Source organism: Netta rufina (genome assembly GCF_964035555.1).
Source record: "Netta rufina genome assembly, chromosome: 1".
Classification (NCBI taxonomy): domain Eukaryota; kingdom Metazoa; phylum Chordata; class Aves; order Anseriformes; family Anatidae; genus Netta; species Netta rufina.
In genome coordinates, this window is record NC_140123.1 from 135,310,237 (window position 1) to 135,332,151 (window position 21,915).

General features: G+C 37.3%; 1 protein-coding gene across 2 annotated transcripts in view; it reads right to left on the minus strand.

Moving 5' to 3' along the window:
* Nucleotides 1-21,915, minus strand: part of WNT7B (Wnt family member 7B) — a gene marked incomplete at both ends in the record, with an annotated part of 92,537 nt that overhangs the window by 25,722 nt on the left and 44,900 nt on the right. For both annotated transcript variants that reach the window (XM_084300669.1, XM_084300668.1), the window contains one exon: nucleotides 13,562-13,788. In XM_084300669.1, coding sequence (XP_084156795.1) covers nucleotides 13,562-13,788 — 227 coding nt within the window. The remainder of the gene's footprint in view (nucleotides 1-13,561; nucleotides 13,789-21,915) is intronic.

Sequence of the window (21,915 nt, forward strand, 5' to 3'; positions counted from 1 at the left end):
GAATACAAGAGTATTTAAATAGATTGGTATTAATATCAGTCTTCCAGACACTATAAAAATATTATTAAAAAAAAAAAAAAAAACACTAGCAAGTGTCTCTACTGCAAATATACCATTAAAACAAGATACTGGTCACATTAAATAATCTTCACAGCCCCATGCTTTGTAGAAACTTCTTTGAAGATCTGAACTTTGAAGCTGACCCCTATCTCTGTGATGGGCCAAACCAAAAGCCAGATCTAAACACCACTGAATTCTGGGAAAGTTCAAATCCATGTTTTTTGTGGTTCAGGTTGAGCTGTAATTAAAACAGACCAGTTTGAAAGGCAAATATCTGAAAACCAAAACAAAACAAATGTTTCACGTGAAAAGTCTTGGATTAGTCTGTATTGTACCATGTCGTGCTTTTGCCTGTCACATGATGTAATGTTCCCCTGGCTAACACAGAATGACAGCACACACATGCTGCTATATGAGATATTCAGAGCAGACACTTAATTTAACTTTGATTAGGACACAGTATTCGTGGAAATAATTTGTGCTGTGTAAAAACCCATCATCACTCTTACTATCACTCACATTGGAGGGTAGACTGCTGCCTTTCAAGCTTTCCATGGTCATCCCTAGTTGCACTGTAGTCTAGGGTCCTTTAAAATACAATGTTTTGCCTTCTTTGAACAAACTTGTGCCTCATTTTGACAGTAGTATGTGGAATATTGCCACTAATCCCTGAAAACAAACAAGAGAGCAGTGCTGCAGAAACTTTAGTTGTGTAAGAGGGCAGGGAAATCCCAGTTAACCCTCCTGCTAAGAACTTCTGTTTATATTGTACTTAAAACTACAGTGTCTGAAATAAAGCAACATGGTTGATCAATGGGCAAACAAAAGAAGGGAACTCAGTTTCAGCATTGCCGAACTGCTGAAGTAAAAGAAAAAGGGGGACAACAAGAAGAAAAAGGGGAACAACGAGAAGAAAAAGAAAGGGAGGGAGGGGAAAATGTGTTCAAGCCCATTGCTGGAGTCAGGATGTCACTGTGCACCAATAGCTATAAAAAGAAACTCTTGTACAGGAAGATTTACTCAAAGAGTCACAACACACATACAGTGAGCATACAGTAAGTAGCTAGCAGTTCACATGGGCTTTATTTTCTTTCTCTATAATATTACATATAAGTACTGGACAATATTTTATCTTTGAGAAATTGGAATTTAGACTGTTTATGGACAACTAACCAAAGCTTCCATACTTCCTTCTTATGCATACTAAATAATCTTACCAGGCCTGTCAAGATTTTTCAACATGGCCTTTGTTTCAGGCCTGGACCCATGTTCTGTAAGAACAAATCCCTTCATGACACATCTGTGCTTTGCTTCCTGTTTGGATAAGAAGTCTTTAAGAGTGACCATTTCTGGTTGAGGATCGCAGGGTACTTCACAAAGGTTTAAGTCCCAGTGAGGTTAGTCCACATTAATTAAGCCTTTCAATTCCCCACTGAAATTAGTCATCTTTAGTCTTCAGAGAGAGAGGTATGAAGTGACTTGCCCTAGGTCACAAGAAAAGTATATGGCACAGCTGGGAACTGTCCAAGTCCATTATCTCCTGGTCCATGCTCTAACCATATAATGATAATTCTCACGTTAGACTAGGAGCCACAGGATATGTGAAAAATGATAGAAAGGAAATTTTATTGAGCTTCTTTAGAAGATGCCTTCCTCTCAGCTTGGACAAAGAGAGTGAAGAAATATTTTATCTGTTCAGAATGAGTTCTGCTCAGGTAGAAGAATACTCAAATGTTTTCATACTTTGCTCAGAGGAAATTTTCAGGTCAGACATTTCTGTACTGGTCAAATTGTAATCAAAAAAAAACAACTTTTCTAATTAGTCATTCTCTAGCAATATAGAAAATTCTATTTATAGCATCTTTTAAAGCACACCAAAACAAGACTCACAATGTTTTCTTCTAGATTAATTTTCTAATGTTCTTGAAAGAGGATTGCCAGTAACCTACATACTACTTCATGCAAGAAGGAAAGCAAGAAGGAAAAGTATGAGGAGAAAAAAGACCTACTTATGTCCTACACATTTATAGTGTATTGATTTAGAGCAAATCAAGTTGAAGGCTTGCATGGCCTTGTGTTGTCAAAATTATGGCAGAAAATATATGTATATTAACTGGTGCTAATATTTGAGTATGGAGTACCACAAATGCTTAAGAATGAGCAGTAGTCAAAGAACACTTTACTGTCTAGGAAAGTTCACCACCTTTGCTATGCAGTTAATAAACTATCCCACATGTTTTCACCTGGGATTGGATTCACCAATTTTTCCTGTTCCCAGCCCATCTCTTTTTCTTTTCTCCTCCCTTTACACACACTCATAGATCTGCTACACACTTTCTCCCTTCCTCATTCCCCTATCCAGGCAGTTGAAAGACTTTCACTGCAGAGATTGAAAACATACTCCATATTAAATGTAACAGAATAGTATGACCAGCAGGTCCATGTTTCAAACACATTCAGTTCATATCACAGCTGAGAATAAACAGCAGGGGAAGCAACTTGATGGGTTGCTGGAGGCTGTGGCTACCCTTTCTTGTGGAACATGTCTCTGTCACTTGCTAAATAGGTGCACCATCTGGTGGTAATTTTGGACTCCCACTTGTTCTTAAATTTCCAAATAGCAGTGGTGGAGTGTATGCCTGTGGTTACAGCTTTTTCTTTTTTTTTTTCTTTGCCAGTATCTGACTGAAAGCCATCAGCTAAGATGACTTTTGCAGGTACTAATGGTGAATGAGTAAATGAGTACCAAGAATAGCCAAGAGTTTAAAGGAAGGTCATGTTTTCATTTCTGCTATGTCAGGCAAGCAGGTATGACTTTATAGACCACATTTTCTCCTGAGAAACATATGTAGAGAGGAGGAAAAATTTCACAGACAGACCAAAATGGGACATTAAGGGGCTTGATATGTAATTAAGGAGTCTAAACTCCCAGGATAGTCAAGAGACCTCCACACAGTCATGCAGTCAAATTAAGATCCAAATCACCCTCTGAAAGTGCTTCTCTCTGTATTCCTTTCCATACAAGGAATACAGGCTGGCTAGGTTCGTATCTTAGACATCTCAACCGAATGCCTGGAGCTATGTGGTATGAAACTGGGCCAAAAGAAAGAAGTGAGGAAGGGACTCCCAATTTTTCTGCCTGTGTTGTGTGAAGCCCTTAAGTTCAGCAACAGAGACAGAAACCACCACTACTTCTCATGTCTTTTCCCTCAGAAACTGCAAGGTTGAGTTAACCCTGTCAATGGGACACTGTGTGGACATCTTTTCTGAACAGGATGGGTGGATGCTGAGTCAGACAGAAAACCAGGTTCCATGTTGTCACGAAGAAATCAGTAAACAAGTAAAAGTAAATAATGATCCATGAGTAAGCTTCATTCTTTTTAGCAACTTGAACAGAGTTTTCTGGTCTACAGCAATTTGTCTTTAACTATTTTCTTCAAAGCCAATCCACATCTGTTGAGCTTACATCTAGAGATACAGGTGTCTTCTCCCAGCACACAATTTGGCTTTCTGGGGTTAGAGCAGTTTTCTTAAATATGCCTTGGCTATCCAAGCCCACTTACACCAACATTGGTTAAGTCTTATGAATCATCTTTCTTTATCAGTCCCAGAAATCTGAGGTTGAGCCTCTGTAGTGGACAGAGTAACAAATTAAAATTGTGACTGCAAGTTTTCACCTAGGATTACCTAAATTCTAAAACCAAATTAGATCAAAATTGAAAAATTGCTACACTTTTAACTATCTGAAAGACCCATCCCCAGCTTGATTTGCATGCTGGCTTTCACTATGACTTTTGTACTCTGCATACCATTTGGGCATGCATTTAAAGTGAAGCACTTTCAAACCCTTTTTTGCTTTAATAGGACTTAAAACATAGTGCTTAAAGTTAAGCACATATTGGGTAAACAGTGCAAAACTAAAGTTCTTGGCCAATTTGAAGACTGAGAGAAGAGCTACCTTAGTACTACTGTGTTAGATTCATTTTTACAAACCTTTAAACAATAGATAATACTTTCATTTTAATTCAACTCATACCATTAACAGTAATATTGCACTCCACAGTCAGTAAGAAAAAAACTACAGTCATTGGTATTTTAATCCAATGCTAAAATGTCATGCATAATACTAAGGAAGGAAGTTTTGTCAATTAGAAAATAAGATATTTGTCAGTCATAATATTTTGGACTATGCCAGCCACTTCATTAGAAAAAGAAATTGCTCATGACTAGAGGCAGGATAGCAAACTGCATGGATCAGCGATCTGAGCATGAATGCAGTAACATTCACTTGCAAACCAAAATGTACAGATCAACAAATGCTGTGTTTTTTGTAATGTTTGTACATGCCTCTCTGTGCATTTCAAGCTCTTCAATTTAGAAACAGATGGTTTACCAAACAGAATGCATCCCAAGGAACAGGGCAGAAAAGGGAGGGATGCTGCTACACATGCAACTCCAAAGTCTAATGTTATGTTTAGTCTGTCCTGCCTGATGTAGAGGTTGAGCTCGATGACCAAACCTATCATCTGTAATTCTTGGGAAGAGATTTTGACAACATAGTTAACCACACTAGTGAAGCTCAGGGAATCTTCAAAGTCACTAGAAGCCTAAGTTATTACAGGATCAGATACCAGCAGGTTCAGGTTAGCTGCTGTCCTGCACTGCCTTTTGTTTTACATAAAGAACTTTTCTTTCAGTGGGAAGATTTAGCAGCACCTGTCAGTTTCCAAAGTCATTCTGTACCTTAAAAATCAAATGTTGCACAGTTATCTCCATTTACATATTTAGGCATTAGCAGAGTACCTGCTATGAAAGTCAGCTCCCATTTGAACTTCTGTTCATACCCAAAAGGCAAGTGCCTTTTTAGTGGCTGTAAAATCCTGGCTTCGGCAAAAGCAAAAGCTAAAGTTTTACTGACTGTAAAAGGACTAGAATTTGGCATCTGTGATTTTGGGCTAGGTCCAGAACCAGACTTCATTTAATTTTAAATATTAGTTGCCTTCCTTTTTGAGTGTGCATAATGTTGAAAGTCACTAACCAATAGGACTGGGAGGCTATAACTAATTTAGTCAACATACTAAGGATCATTTGTAGCCAGCAATTTTATTACAAAATGACATTAATAAAATGACAATAAAGGAACGTTAATGTTCCAAGCAAGGCACTTAGATGTAAAGAAATGCCATACTTAATGTTGCTGTGCAAATTTAGCCCTGTTGTGTCCAAATTGTTGTACTACATTTAATTAAATAATAGACTAGAATTTGCATACTATCTTTTCCATAGGACCTCTGACTCACTCATCCCAAGGCAGACCAGTAACACAGAAAATTTTATCCTGGGCAGCTAAAATCAAAGTTAAAAGCAACACAAAATGAGGATTTTGTTCTGGTCAGTGCTGAGCACGATATGGGTTGTTACAGACTCTGCCTATAAGGTCACATTGCACATAACAGCATCCTTTGCCACTACAGCTATAGATTTATTAGGACAATCACAGAATACCAAAAACCATGAGTACCTATCCACCAAAAAAAAAAAAAAAAAAAAAATTATTTTCCATATCAACACTTAAAAGGAGCTATTCCATTTAAGAAAAAAGTGGTCCATTTAGTTTTGGACCATTAAAACAAAGTATTAAACTGCTTCCCCACGTCAACCTGTTGTTTTCTGAGAACACAATGGCCCTTTTGTAACCTGAGGTTTAATGTCACAGGAAGGCAGTGTGTATTGCTCTGCGATTTCTCTTACCAAGCTGCAAGATGTGTCACAGAGACATATAACTTTAGATGCATATGGAAGCAGGTGAGAACAAAGCTCATGAGATGCAGAGACTTGAGCCTCCCCAGTTACAGATCCCTGCATCGATTTACATCAATGCGCGTTAATCCTTAATTAGTTTGAAAGGCAGTAAACCAAAATGAAGTTGTTCAGAGTCAGGTATTTTAGTTTGAAGGTGTCTGAAGAAAAAAATGTATTCCAAGGAAAACTTAATCTTTATATGACAAATGAAATAAAAGTTTAAGGAGTTAGCACTCCTCTCAGAATGGGAATTCCAGATTTCATTCAGTTCAGCATCTACCATTCAGCATCCAGCTGCAAGCCACACAGAGTTCATGAAGTAATTGTATTAACATATTAGTGCTGCGTTTAGAATGAGGATGTCTGCCTTTTAAAAGCAACCGTTCTGCCAAAGAGGTAAATATTTAAATGGCAGTGATAATATTTTAATCTAAGAGAACTTGTACTTTTCTTCAAGCATATGATCCTTGAGAAAAAAAGAAACAAACAAACAAAAAAAAACCATAATCGAGCTACACTGCACTAGACAGTCATACTTTACAAAAAGGTGATTATCTATATCACAAATTACATATGCTAGACAAGTTTCTTTTATAGGGAGACAAATTATTGTCCACATATTTTTGAGTAGATTCACTAAGATTGGAATCCTCCACCCTCTCAAAATAGGATGTTTATTTAATACAAAAGTAATTCCTTAGAACAGAAATACATTTTTATTTTTCTAAAATCCTCCAGATGACAGAATCCTACTAAAATTAGGAAAAATCTCAACCTATCACTCTCACAAAAGGTCTCCTAAGCTAGAACAATATCAATTCTTAGCACGGAAGTTATTTCATAAGTTTTTTACTAACCCTTCCCAACATCAGCTGCTGCCAGCTGGGAGGTTTATTTTCTTATTCTGGTTTGGGTTACTGTCTTGCTTTGTTTCTTGTGATAGCAAAAGCTTATCCACCCTTCTACAGTCACAAAGTATGAACTGTTCAAATCTTTTCTTCAATTTCCTTCAAAGTCGGTGATGCAAACTAAAATAGCCTTCTCACTTTGCCTTGTAGCCACTAGATTTTCACAGCTTTTTTTCTACTCTTTAGGTCACCATCAAAATGAATTGCCTTGTAAAAACTGTCCTCATAAGGCAGCTTGCATGCCTTTTTTTTAGTTGCCTACCTTATTGCCTACAGGATAACTAATATAGGTATGAGGGACATTAGGTAGATTCACCCAAATTTGTTCTAACATGGACTTTCTATCTTTGTTCTATCTCTGGTATAACTGAAATCTTTCCGCAATATATATCTAATAAGATAGTACAAATATACTGGATATTCTTCAAGTTAAGAATATTTTTATTTCTCCTTCCAACAACAACTTGTCAGTTGTGAAAGGAAATACACAGTTTGTTTGAGCTATTTAATATAAGGCTTTCAATGGGTATTTGCACTAAGATAAGTCTTTCCAGCAAAATGAACATTCTGAGGAGGTCCTCAGAGCTTGTATTTTCTTCTCTTTACTGCTGCCTCTGCCTGTCTCCCAGACAGTTACTCAAACAGTACGGGTGGCAGTTCACTGTGCATTGTTTTATTTTTTATTTTTATTTTTTAATTCAGCCTAATAATTGGAAATCTCTTTCTTTAAATAACTAAGGATTGCACATCTTGTAATACACGCTGTGTTTCTATTAAAAACTATTCTTGCATAAACCATGGTTCATTAAATTTGCCATGGCATTTATAGCATATACTCATTTAACTAAATCACACAAGCAAATGCAATGCCTCCACATGACATTTTGTGAAATGGACATCAGCAGTCAATCCAAGTTAGCCATGTGAGTAGTAAGGACCCAATTTGTATTGGTATTAGGCAGGCTTCTTTAAGTTTCACACACAGTCTTGGCTGATTGAACATATTGTGTGTGCCTATGTCCTGAAACCCCAGATAACCTGCTGCACTATGAGTTGGAAGCTGCTGCCATCCCCCAAGATGCCACTTCTACATTGGAATGTCTTTTGCCATATCCTAGCACCAATGCAGACATCCAGCTCAAATTACAAACAAGTTCCTTTCTGATCAGTTGCTTGAATGCTAAAAAGACTTTGTTATCTGGAACCATGCTATATGACAACAACAGAAAAAAAAAATCCAAATTATATCCAAAGGCCACTGTGCAATTGCGGTTGACAGTAACTGGCAAATGCCTAAACCAATCATAGCACCTACTGCTATGACAAAGATAATTACTGCCTTTCTGTTGGTGAAGTGTATACTGTTCTCTGTATCACATTTAAAATAATCTAATTCCAACTCATTTTTCCCCGCTAAATTGTTTCCAGCTGCACGATTCCTTTCTTTTCCCCATATTGTTTTTATTGGATATAACACAATTCCATAAATATAGATTTTCCCATAATAAATACACAGATATTTGAATAATAAACATACAGTCAACCTGATACATGAATATTAGTAAGCATTAACTAACAACATATATTGATTAAAAATTGGAAAATGAGAACATAAAGAAACTGAAAGAAAAAAAATGACAAGAGGAAAGAAAGGGAAATAGAGATAGAAGTGTACTTACTTTAGGCAAACTATCTGGATTCATTTATGGTTCCCTTTATTGATTTGCTGATAGCATTAAAACACATGTATGGTTGTAAAGCATGCCTAAGAATGCTGCCTGTCTTCATGTATTGGAAATTTTCTGCTCATACTGCAAGTCAAGCTTTCCAAGTTGGCCAACTCATACCATACTAGACACTACTGTACTAGATTAATATATCACCCTGGATGTGATTTTCCATTTTTGGAGAATAATGAACCTCTCTACTCCTCCCATTTTTGGTAGGAAGTTTTTATGAACATTTGGCATCTCAGTCAATCCACCATTGTAGCCCAGAATAAAAATGACTGGATTCATATGTGAATCCAAATTTAATTAAGCCTATATATGGCCTGAACCAAGAATAATTTACTGACATACTTAATTATGCATGATAAAATGCCAACCATTTCTCCACAATGCCATCACTTACAAATCTTTCATGCCCGATTCCCATGTTCTTTTAGGCCTGCAGCTAAAATAGCGGGATTCAACATGGATTTAGTTACCTATTTCCAGTGCAAATATATAAAGAATCACATTTTTATGAGTGTCTTTCTTCTGGAAGGTATTTCCCTTCATTTCTTCACTTTCTGTTTGAAATTATGCTGTCTTCCTAGCATTTTATGTGTGCATATATACAAGTGAAAGCTTGTATATAACCTTGACAATCAACTTTATTTTCTGACTGTTTCTCAAAATAACCTGTAAGGTCTTCTTCACCTGTGAGTTAATAAAATCCATGCACATATTTCAGTAGTCTTTAAAAATGCAGTTTTCTCTTCCATCCCTCTCCCTTTCAGCCTGGAGAGTGGAATAAAATTTGAGTAAATGCATGGTGACTGGAAACTTCTTGAGATATTGGTCTTTTCCTAAATCTCTCACAGCAATCAAAGCTTAACCTCACTTCAGAAGCATCTTTTCAACATACCAGAAATCTACAAATCTGCAAAAAAGGTCAGAAATTAAAAAAAAAAAAATAGTAATAAAAAAAAATCTTCAGAACTCCCTTGTTTTTCGCCAATTTGTTGCTTCTTCCCTGTAAAGTGTTCAGTTCAATTAAGTTTTTCCATATAACCCATATCTAAAGTTATCTTTGAGACATTCTGATGAGTAGAGAGACAGCCAGATGAATACTACTAATTCACAACACTTTTCTATATAATGAGTCTGACAAAGGAATCTTCTACAGATTATTTTGATATCTTTATATATTTACAGCTCTACATTTCTAAGACTTTTGTCTGCTGTACCTCATTTTTGCCCTGGATTTAACACTATAAGAGCAGTCTGTTTATAAGCACTTCAGTTGGGAGAATTTCAGTGGAAATGGTTAACGCTCAAATAATTAGCCAGAACAATCTACTTTCAAAGAACCATGGTAGGTTTCAATTCTGATAGTGATTCTAACTCCCTACTTTAGAGGCTGCACTGGCTACTTATTTGCTTAGAGTTATTTGCTTCCAATTGCTATTAATAATCTATAACTTTTAGAGGTACCTTCATGACAGATTGTTTAAACCATCATTTGGGGCAATTAACACCAATCCACTCTTTTGCATCAGTAGCTTGGTAGGACCAGAGGCTATACATTTCCAAATCAGGGCCCTTGCCTTCAAAAAGTTAGAAGGGCAATGGATTTTCAACAATGATTATCGGATGTATAATACCAATTTATCTATCATTAACCAATTAATTTGTGAATCCATTTGTTAAAGAGGTAAACTTATGGCTTCTAACGAGAGGAATGAGTAGAGTGCAAAAGATGACATTATGTGAGAAGCTGGTGTGAAAACTAAGGATGAGTGCAGGAAGGTGACAATTATGAGTATGTGCAGGGACAGGATGAGTAAAGTAAGTGTAGTAGTGATATTTTTCTATGGGGTTAGCATGACTGGAAAAGTTCTCAGCTATAAATATATATATATAAAGACAATTAAAAAAAAAAAAAAAAAAAAGGAGCTATACACAAGGCTTGCCTAATTCTTTCCATGCCACATCCTTTGTTCATGCTACTAATTTGGATCTCCTTATCACTTTTTATCAATGGTTGCTATAAATCTTTCACACAAATATGAATGCCCTACATATAACAAGGTTGCTACAGTTGTTATTCTGACCTCTGAACAAATTATTTGCATTGTTTTTAATACACAGGTGACCCCTGTGTGTTACTTAGGTGGTGATAGAGGACCAATTCACTGAAGTAAGTCTTTGAAAAGATAGCTCAGCATCAGTCCAACATAGCTTATTGAGGATGAAATGAATAACATCTGTCTTTTTTTGTCTTAATTCTTCCTTCAGTCTGTTTAAGACGGAACCAAATGTCTGGTTTAGTGTTTCTGTGTGTGTCAGATACAGATGTTTTGTTACACATGTGAATATTTATGTTCACAAGTCTTTTGTACATTTTAGGTATTTTATTTTATTTTATTTTTTTAACTTTGTCCTTTTTTTTCACTTGTTTTCCCCTCACTAGGGTAATAACACCACTTCCTAAACCTTGTCCTTTCCCTAGATACTGATCACATCATCTCTGGGTGCTACTCCACTAATAAAACAAATAAAGATGTGGATTATGGGATTCTTTATAGACCTGCACGGAACTCATCTGGCTCAGCTGGCAGAGGTCGTGTAAACCTTCTCCATCCGTTACAGTTTGTGTGGTTTCACACCCAACAAATGTCAAAGCAGAACTCAGCTGCAACTGCCAAGTTTTGTCTGTGTTTGGATTAAGCCATAAAAGAACCCACCGAATTCCACATCAGTCATTTCAGAGCTGAAAGAAACCACCCAGGTTTGGTGAAGAGGTCAAGAATTTGGTGAACATTTTGGCAAATATGACCTGAACAGTGGCTCAAGAAAACCTTGTTTTTTCAGAACTTGTATAGTCTGACCATCCTGATAGCTGGTCCATCCTGATGCCAAACAATTTCTGTTCCCTATACCTCTTATTTCAGAAAGAAAGCACAACCATGACTTGTTATTCTCTTTAAGTGTTTTCACTGTGCTCACTTGCACAATTTCTGTCAGTGGTATAGATTGTTAGGTATTAATACAATCCTACCTAAGCTGATGAGGTGTCACAAGATTCTGAGCTTGAAGAGGAAAGCAGAGGTCATGAAAACATTTTCAGCTGAAAGTTTAGCAGTGACACTGACTTGGGTACAATACTACCAAGTGTCTCTTTCCAAGGATATAGATGATCTCACAGATGTTAAGAGGACTTACTTGTCTAAGGTTCAGAGCATGCCTGCAGGCTTTACAAGGTCAAGACAAGGAGCATAAAGAAGTACAACAGTAGTATGCTTAGCATCTATATATTTTCTAGTAGCAACATCATTTTGGATATCATCTTATGACAAACAAGTTTAAGACCAACCAAGGAAGACTAGACCTGTGCTTCTAATAGTCAATACAGATGACTAGATGGTTTTCTGATTCATTTTAAGATGAAGGCAAATGTCAAGTGTTAGTTTATTTCCTGTGTATGGTGTCTCAAGGATGTTTAATGCCTTCCACTTCCTTTTAATAAACAAAGGTTAGGTGTGATGTATTTTCTAAGAGGAATTAGAAATTTCCTCAGTCAAATGTGGGAAGAGACACTGAAAATCAAATTTCTCACTAACATCTTTTCAGCATCAATTCTACCAAAAATTTTTCTAAAGTTCAAAAAATTCAGACTTTTCTTTAGCCATTACTTTGGCTTTCTAGGTCTTTTCACTTCTGTGATTTTGTGTGGAGTAATGCCAGAGTATGATGAATTCTCTGCTAGTATAAGTCAGTTCTCCTGACATCAATGTACTTACTCAGTTACAAGTTGTTATAACTAGTCTACTGTGCTCTTAAAAAGCCCAGACCTCAATCAGACTCTAAGTCTTGCATGTGCTTTGAAAAAAGTATTCAGTTTTGTCATTGACTTAAGTGTACCTCAGCTTTTGGCATTTATTGCACAAGTATGTTGGGGAAAAAAAAAAAAAAAAAAGGGGGGGGGAGCCTTGATCTCTATTAACAACCAAAGCACCATGTAAGTTTCCTCTTCTTTGCACAGATGGCAATAATTGTTATGCTATTTTTTCACACAGTTTTAAAGATATCTTGTGTCTGACTACATTCAATTGTGTTACAAAACTCACTTGAACTACTGAATTCAAGAAAGAGGTGTCACCTAGAGAAGAATGTGACACAACAAGAATGTGCTACAACCACACAGAGAAGCTGGATGATTTCATTCTGAGCACTCTTGTGAGAGCCACACACCACAAAATGTTATCCCAACACTGAGCACTGTAAGTGTGAGATATGGTAAGTGGACAGCCCCTGGGGGAGAAAGGAAAGGACAAGAAAAGGATTAGGATACTGAGCTAGTTGATAAGGAAAATAATGATCTCAGTGCTGGAAAATAAATTTGCATAATCCTCCCTATGAAATAATAGCATACATACAGTAAATGGAAAGTGATCACTTAACTTCTGCCAGCTAATGCTTTGTCTGGCCAAGATCCAGTATTATTTTCTTCAAATAGGTTTCCTGCCTCAAATCAGTTGCAGTATTTTCTTAAAAATATGATAGCAACATTAAAATGGATATGTATTGCTATTTTTTATTGGAAGACCAGTGTCATATGTGCTACACTTCCATCAGTTAGTAGGGAGTCTCCTTTTACTTAAGCTCTTGGGAAATCTGCGGAGGTGTTCTTTGGATTTCATTGTAGTTCCCTTTTGATTGGCCTTAACAGGCACCACAGTTATCATGGCAGCCTCTAACAGGATAACAATTGGAAATAGTTTTTCACGGGCTGTGATGACTGTGCCCTGGGATGCCTGTGCAGGGATCTGGGTCATTGCTAGGTATGAAGTTGCACAGATATGAGTGACTTCGTCTAGAGTTCATTAGAGATTTCTTGTCTCTTGCCAATTACTATTTGATGATTGAAAAATACAGACCACAGTTGCTCTGGGAGCATCACTGTTCAACTGCAGGAAGCAAATACCTTAGAGGGAGCTAAAACATTGCAGAACCATAGTGAGAAAGCTAAAAGACATATAGCCCCAACATACCACTTTAGCACTGTATTAGAGACTCCCTTACCTACTCGAAGCTCTTGTCCAAAGACTGTTTTCTCTCCCAGCGCAGAGCAGTTCCACCTCCCATACCGAAACTGATACTGGCACTCATTGATTCCCATTTGTGCCCCTTCTCCGATCACAATGATGGCATCAGGGCGGCTCTGACAGATCGCTCGCTGCCGAGGGGCCAAGCCTGGGATTTTGTTGCAGATGATATTAGCTCCTAAAGCCACCACAGATGACAAAGCTCTGAAGAAAAGCAGAAAGACACATTAGAACCAGGATGAGGCTATTAATTGCTTTTGCTGTATGTTGCCATGTGGCGGGCAAGGCGCTAAGTAAATGAGGAAGGATTGGAAGTTTAGTTCCTATAATTCTGCAGATTTATCCCAACTTTTCTGATCTGGTACGTGGATTTGGAAATTTTGCAGTAATTCTTGGTCTGATTTGTGCCAGAAACACCACGAAAGTGGAATTTTGTGACTTCTGCTTCCAGTCCTACACACTGCCATCAGATGTTTAGATGTGGAAAGTAAGTCATATTAAAAAAAAAAAAAAAAAAAAAAAAAAAAAGGAAATAGTGATAACTGATTGTATGTGAATCTCTGAAGTTAATGTCTGCTTTGAATGGCATACACAGATTCAGGCTCAGTGTTTTAATTACTGCAGCCCATCCATCCATTACTCATTTGAAACCATTGAACACAATTTAGAGGATGACTTGACAGTACCAACTTTCTTGCCCGTTATTACACTCTTGTACTGAGTGATTAATGAAAGTTCACCAGCATAACTGCACTTCGAGACCTGGCAAATATCATGGAGCACATATGAGTGATCCTTCATATGGGATATCCAGACCAGAAACATTTGTATTTCTCATTCTTCAAGTATATTTTCAGCATTATTTATAAAGCTTACATATAACTTGCACCTGCCATGTGTTTTCACTTTAGTGCATTTATTTTTTATTTTTCAGCATCATTACAGGCTCATTTTTCAACATCAGTACAAGCTACATTTTAAGCAGTCATGTTTTGAAAAAATAAGACAACATGGGTACACATTCAGGTATGCCTCAGGTCACATCTATCAAGTACCAGCAGGGACACTTCAACTGACTCTGGGTAAGCCAGAAAGAGCAAGGAAATCAGTATAGTTTTGTTAGCAAAAGAGTCCTTTCTCATCCCAATGTGTTGGACCCTGAGACAGCTACACAACTTAGGAGCCTTCAGTCCATTTTCAGAAAACACTCTTCAGCACCCAAGTCAATGAAACACTTTGGAAAATGTCTTCAAAAAAAACATACACCACCAAAAGGGAAGAGCTTGAGGCATACTACCCCATAACGATGTATGTGGTCATTATTTCTGATCCACATCCCTGATTAGTTATATAGACCTTCTGAAGCCTGCAAAAGCCCCTGCTGCATGGACTAGCTGGCTTTTGTGCTCGGCAGACAGCATCCTGCTTCTTGGCAGCTCCAAGGAAGTACCTCTGCAAACTTTTTCCCCTCTTTAGCTTTTCCCAGCCCAGTATTGGATCATACAGATAGTTTTGTTTTCCCATCCTGTTAGTTACAGGATACAGAATAAGTTCCCCATTCCTTTTCTCTCCATCTTGAACACTCACTTATGCCTCTCTTCTTAGTGTTAAAAAATTCCCATTGGAAGTGCTCTTTTTGGAAAATGCTGACTAAACAAAATTGAAGCATTTTGTAGGAACTTATCAACTTCACCTCAAAGGTAACCAAAAAATTACATAAATGTTGCATTTAAACAAAATCAGAGTGTTTCATTTTGCCGTTTCAATAAACTACAGTAAAAGCCAGAGCAAAAAGGGTGAAATGCAGAACTCTTCGCTGGTCAAAATAAAATACAAGTTTTACTGTGGGATGGAAATTCCATGATGATTCATTCTGCCTTTAATAGGTAATTGTGCATCTTTTCCAAAGTTAACAATCCCTGAGAAATTTCTCCATTGTATTTTTATTTATGGCTTGGGGCTTTATAGATATGGAAAAAAGGTATTGCAAACACAGAACATGCATGCCATGTGGTACTACCTACTAAACGAAAATAAGAAGAAAATGTAGTTGCAGCTCTGACCACTCACAGCGTTTGGGGCATGAGTGCTCAGACCTGTTGCTTTCATTCTTGTTTCTCTGAGTACTAAGCAACAAAGCTGGAGCATCTGGAATCCACAACTCCCCAAGATTCAGGCAGGTTTTGAGCTAAGATTTTGTTTCTGCCCTCTCTACTTAAAAAAAAATCAATAAAATATTTAAATGACCATGCCTTAAAACCAAAACTTTCTAAGAGATACAATAATGTTTTAAAAAAAAAATAAGAATGTCGTGTAGAGATAATACGATTCTCTGACTTCCACGATGGTTTTAGACAGTAACTAACATAGTACTTAGATAGTAACATGTGAAGGAGTCATTTAAAATTTTAAGGAAAAGTATCACTTTCATCACTTAAAAATACCAGAATCTTTTCCCAAACCATCTTAGTATCTAGTCTATTTTCAAAGTTACAGGAAGAGAACTGTATCTTGTTCAGAGTATGTATATATCCAGCCACATGATATCATATAGCATTACACTGTTTATATTGTATAAAGGATAGTAGTTGGGTGCCTCTCCAAGCGACAAAGAAAACATTGTAGTTCCAATTCTAAGCAAACTAAATTGATAAGTGATGGATGACAGGCAAACTGCAGAAGAGCTTGCAGAGAAGCTTCACTGTACACTGAGGCAGAGGAGAGAGCAAATTGCAAAGACAGGTGCACGGAGTTTACAAAAATTAGTAGGTTTTTGAACATTTGCTCTGCAATTTCATTGTTGGGCTCTGATGTCAAGCTGTGTTCTCTGGGCTTGCATACCACCAACACCAGAAATAACTGGTACTGTCCCCTTCATCCCAAGGATGGTTTCACCCCTGGAGCTACATGGGTCTCAAATGATTCAGGAGCAGTCTCACCATGTTTACTTGACAGTGTTCTTATAAATCTAGGCGTAACATGAATATGCCCAACAGGGGACCTGAAATTGCAGCTTGGTCAATGGTTCTTCTGCGTAAGGGAGGCTGAAAGGCACACAGGTCAGCCATGCTGTCAGGAAGCACAGGTAACGGGCCAGCTGAGGAAAATTCCTAATCCTGAAGGAATGCGGGGTTGAGTCATAGATGTGGACACACACAAGACTTCAAAATTTAAGATGACGTTCAACATATGTACACAAGACACACTGTTATGGTCCACTGGGTACCCAGTGGTCATTGACTATCTGAGGCTACATGACCAGTTAACTGGTAAATAACATATATATATATATAACGTATAATATAAATATATTTTTACATTAAAATACTGATAAAAGTTATGAGATAACTTTCTGGCATCTTTTTTGGAAAAGAAAGTTTCCCCCACAGCTTCCACTAACAATTATCTCAACTTGAGCAGCAAAAACTTATGACTTTCAAAACAAAGAAATGTAAGAAAGGTTTGGCTACAGTATCTACCCCATGTATAATTTACAGTTTAGTTGCTTCCTTCATACACATTGCTACTGTCTCATAATTAGGTTTAAGAGAGTATTCTATGGTCTCCCATTGTTTTTGGAGCAGTCCTTGGTCAAAGTGGGACAGCTTATTCATCCAGAAAATAAGTACCATCGTATCTTCCTCAGGAAGTATTGTGAGGATATTGATAATTACTGTGTGCTTGAAGAGAGATTTAAGACCTTCCTTATTAAAAGGATCAAACTTCAGTTACTGTGGAAGGAGGAAGAGGGGGAGGAGACCCTTCGTTTTTTAATTACTACTTCCAGGGACTTCCCCCTCTTTGGCCTGAATTTACCAGCATATTCCCTCAGACTTGTTTAGCCTACTTTAAATTGTTACTACAATTTTAGTGCCAAAAGAAATGCTGAATCATGAATCTGAGGTTTTGGAAAACTTTATTTATAATAAAGAAATGCATCCAGCAGCATTTCAAGCTTCCTCTCCACTATTTCTTGTGGTGTCCCTCAGTTTGTGCGTCTGTCACACATTGAGGAGGACTGTGCTTTACTCCTGTCCTTTGGCAGGTTGAAGACTACACTTTTTTTACTTGATGGAGAATGTTTTGCTTTATAACTGTCAAAAGACAGATTCACACACCACATTTTGGCATCTTTTCCCATCTAATCTTTCTCTGTGGTGCAAACTCTCATGATTCTTATCACAAGGAAATCCTGAATAAAGTGTTTTGATAAGATTTTTGGTGCAGTTTGCTATAATTGTAACCATACCACAGTGCAATAGCCTATGCACAATTCAAAGTGTGATGTTGGGCCATCCACATGGGTTATCCAATTGAACCGTGTTAGTGGGAAAACATTGCACATCAAAGCAATTAATGGTAGTGGCTGGCATATGAATAGTCATCACTGTTCTCCATCACTAGTCATTAATGCAAGGGAAACACCAGAACTGAAATTGAGCTCTAAACAGAGTAATTTTCAAATAAATTAAAAAAATATATATATATCAAAAAAAAAAATAAAAAAAATCTGGGCTTGGATAGGACCTTGCAGTTCAAAGTTAACAAGCTAAACCTGAGGAGTGGTGTCTCAGAACCTTCCTTTTCACAGCATTATAGGGAAAAATGTAAGGATCAGAACCATGAAAATTATTGTATATTGCAAGCAATTCAGCAGTTCATTAAAATGATAGGTCTTTGAAAATACTTCAGAAATTAAATATTAATCCCTAAAATCATGTGAGCAATTAACAAGCACATATTGAATGCCATATTGCTTGTCAGAATAAAAATGCACTTTTCATTAAAAATTTTTCTAGAGTCTCTATTTTATATTTGCAAATGCAGGCATTTGCTTAACTTTAGCACATTAGTCATTTCATTGATATCAAATGTCATTATGTTCTTGCAACTTGATGAATGTCCTGCATAAGAACGTCATCACCTGAGTTCTATTTTATAGAGGGGCTTTTTTTATTTGCACAAGTGGCAAATACACAAATATAAAATAAATCCTTATAATGGGCAGTTGTACAACCACATGAGAAAAAAAAAATCTAGTTTTTACTGTTGTTAGAAGAATCTGCTTTTTAGCAAAGTGATAAATAGAGCTAGCTGTTTATAGATAAATAGGAGTCGGTAACCAGAGTTCTCACCAAGTTCCAGTACAGGCACAAACATGCACTGAGATTTCTCCAAAGAGCTTAGAATTTTGTTCCAACAAATGAAAGGCAAAATAGAAAAAGAAATATAAAACTACCAACACATTTCATACAAACAAAGCACTTAACCAAGCTGATTTTAACCTTTTGGTTTGAAATTTGAGTCTGCACTCAAAACTCTCTTCCATCAGTCCTTGCTCCCTGTGCAAATAACACTTTATTATAGGCCAGGAGTGGCTTCAGAAGCTGTACCATCTCCTCTAACACCCTTGCTCATTTGTATTCCTGGCTGCACAGTGGTGCAGTACACATTTCCCCACAAGCCACCAAGACAGCCTTGCTGCAAGTCCTTTGAACAGGCGTGCTTAAGGTTACCCTGATGTCAGCCCTGACTGCGCTACTCGATATTCACCTTTGCTTGCTGTCGGAGATCCCTTTCAGCAAGGAATGAAGGGATTTAGCCACACGAATCCCATTAACAGAAGAGGAGCTGCACAGCTTAAATCTGGGTGCACTGTACTGAAAACCTACCCCACTGTGCCTGATAAAAAGCTCCATAATGGGATCTTTGTTAGAAGGAGGCACTGGCATATTTTGCGGTGACACTGTAACATATCTGAAATAGTACACCACTACTGAATAGTTTACTTAATTAGGAATTCCTACGTAAATATTTTGAGCATGCATAGGTTGCATGAATTGGCGGAAGCATCATGGGCTCTGAATTCCATCTGCATATGTTTATGCTTTCAATTTTGTTTTCCACAGCAGGCCTTAAGAAATCATTGCTCAGTGTATCTGTTATTGAAATGGAAATCAAACAGGACCGTTTGATACTGTCCCATGGTGCGTTCATCTCCACTGGAGCTCCAAGCCAAGTTTTCAGACTTGTGGGCCATTGGTGGCAAGATGGTCATTCATGTTAAATGAAAGGCAGTGACTTCTCTGAGATCACCCAAAAAAGAGCCTTCTGGATCATACAGTGTGATTGGTGGCATGGTCCAGAATGAATGTGGTAAGATAGATAAACCTGAGGGCACAGCTCTCACAAGGGCAGGGTGTGCCTTAGACAAAATGCTTGCTTTAGAGAGGAGTGGAAACGAGGATCCACATTAGATCCTTGTACACAAGAGTGATGGGGGAAAGCTTATGCAAAGCTTTGGGTTCATGGTGTCCCCAGCTTGCTGTACAGAATCATACAAATACGAGTGGTCCTGAGCCTAAATGGAGGATAGCTGGGGCGTGGTGCTCACTTTGCTTTCTAATGCAATATAGCTGAAGCTCAATTTGAAGGCCCAGGAGCTACCCCTCATCTAAATAGTGTTATGTCAGGGTAGGAGGGCTGGGAGTGATTAAAGAAAAAAAAAATGACTCACCCACTACTCACTTGCTTTCACAGATTCCACTAGTGCTTGGTACAAGCCTTTTGTTAGTTATTTCTGGTCACTCAAGAGCAAGAGAAAGCATAAGCAACTATGACTGACAAGTATTTCTGGTCTGATATCTCTTGAGATTTATACCCACAATGACATTCCAATCTGATTGGTGCATGTATGGTCCACTGTAATCATCACTTACTCATCAGTTAGTGAGGCAACTCTTGATATGTAACAGGATATCCTGAAGACATGTTACACCTCTAGTTTAATTGTATTCAATTTATTCAAGACTATTACTCCACTATATATGAGGCTACTTTATGGTGTTTTTTTTTGTTTTTTTTTTTTTCTGAAATCTGTGCATTACCCACAGATTTCATTTTCAAGAGCCAGGAGGCCTTATCTAAGAGCAAATATCTTTTCCAAAAGAACTTAGAATTCTAAAAAAGTAATGAGTTTATTTCCCATTATGTTATGTTTAAAACAGAACAACATAAATATTTGATCACAATCAGGCCTTTCTGATATGAAGTCCTGATGATGTCTAGGATGTGACAATCTTTAGTGACCATGTACTAATCTAGGAGCCATTTCTCCACATTGATCTTTGTGGGAAAATGTTCACACCAAGAGAAGGCTCATGAAAAACAGAAATGCCTCACATGTAGAGCTTAGGGGTATGGTTTAGTGGGGACTGTTAGAGTTAGGTCAGAGGTTGGACTCGATGATCTTGAGGTCTCTTCCAACCTAGAAATTCTGTGATTCTGTGATTCTGTAAATATAGCTCCTATCAGATAAATCACACTGCCAAACTGGACATTTGCATAATCTCTTAAAGTAGGCATACCGTATTTGAAAGGTAAACGACTGTGCAACAAGCATTTTCATTTTTGGTCTACACTAGTTTTTTTTCTAGAGGCATCTTGTCAGATGGAGAAAAACATTTTTGCATACCTATAAACAATTAAATTAAAATAGGATGTCAAAATACCTGAAGTGTGGGAAACATTGATTCCAAAACAATTTGGGTTTCAAAAAGCATTTTATTTGCTAAAACAGAGTAAGCTGATAGGCCTGAGCAAGTTGCAGGCAGGCCATGGTTCTCCTGGCATGTGAGGGGTCATTTGTGAGAGACTACAATATGCCTGCTTTGGTCTTCCCGGTGATGATGGTGGTGGTACACAAGATGTAACTATCTGAGTAAGTTTAATAAAAAATAGTGTTGATATAAAGTGATTTGATTTCATGCCAGATGTAGAAATCACACTGAAATACTTATTTTTTTTGTCTTATGGCTATATAAGCACATTGTTAACAGAACCTACCATTTCAGTCCTGCAAGCATCCACACACCTGTATTATGCCCAGCAAAGAACCAGGCAACATCTGCTATCAATAACAAAATGTCCAGTCCTGAATGCCTACTGAGCATTTCCAGTTAGTATGGATGTCAAATGCTATTATTTGCCTTCCACCCTATTTCTGTTTTCCTTTAGCACAAGAAAGAATCATGCTGATACCTAACAAAGTTACAGTTTTTTGCTGAATAGTGATTCACTACAGAGGAAAAAAATTACCTTGCACCATAACTGTGATGGGATATTGCAGTTTCTCTGTGGGGGAATAGAACTCTGAAATACCAAAATGGCTGGAAGAGATAAGCCACACAATTTATGTGTCTACACTAAAATGTTTCAGTGTTATAGACAAATAAAAATGTCACACTTCAAGATGCAAAATCCCAAGTTTTCATTATATGATTTTTGTTCATATAGCAAATAAGAATGAATAAATTGTCTCCATCACAGATG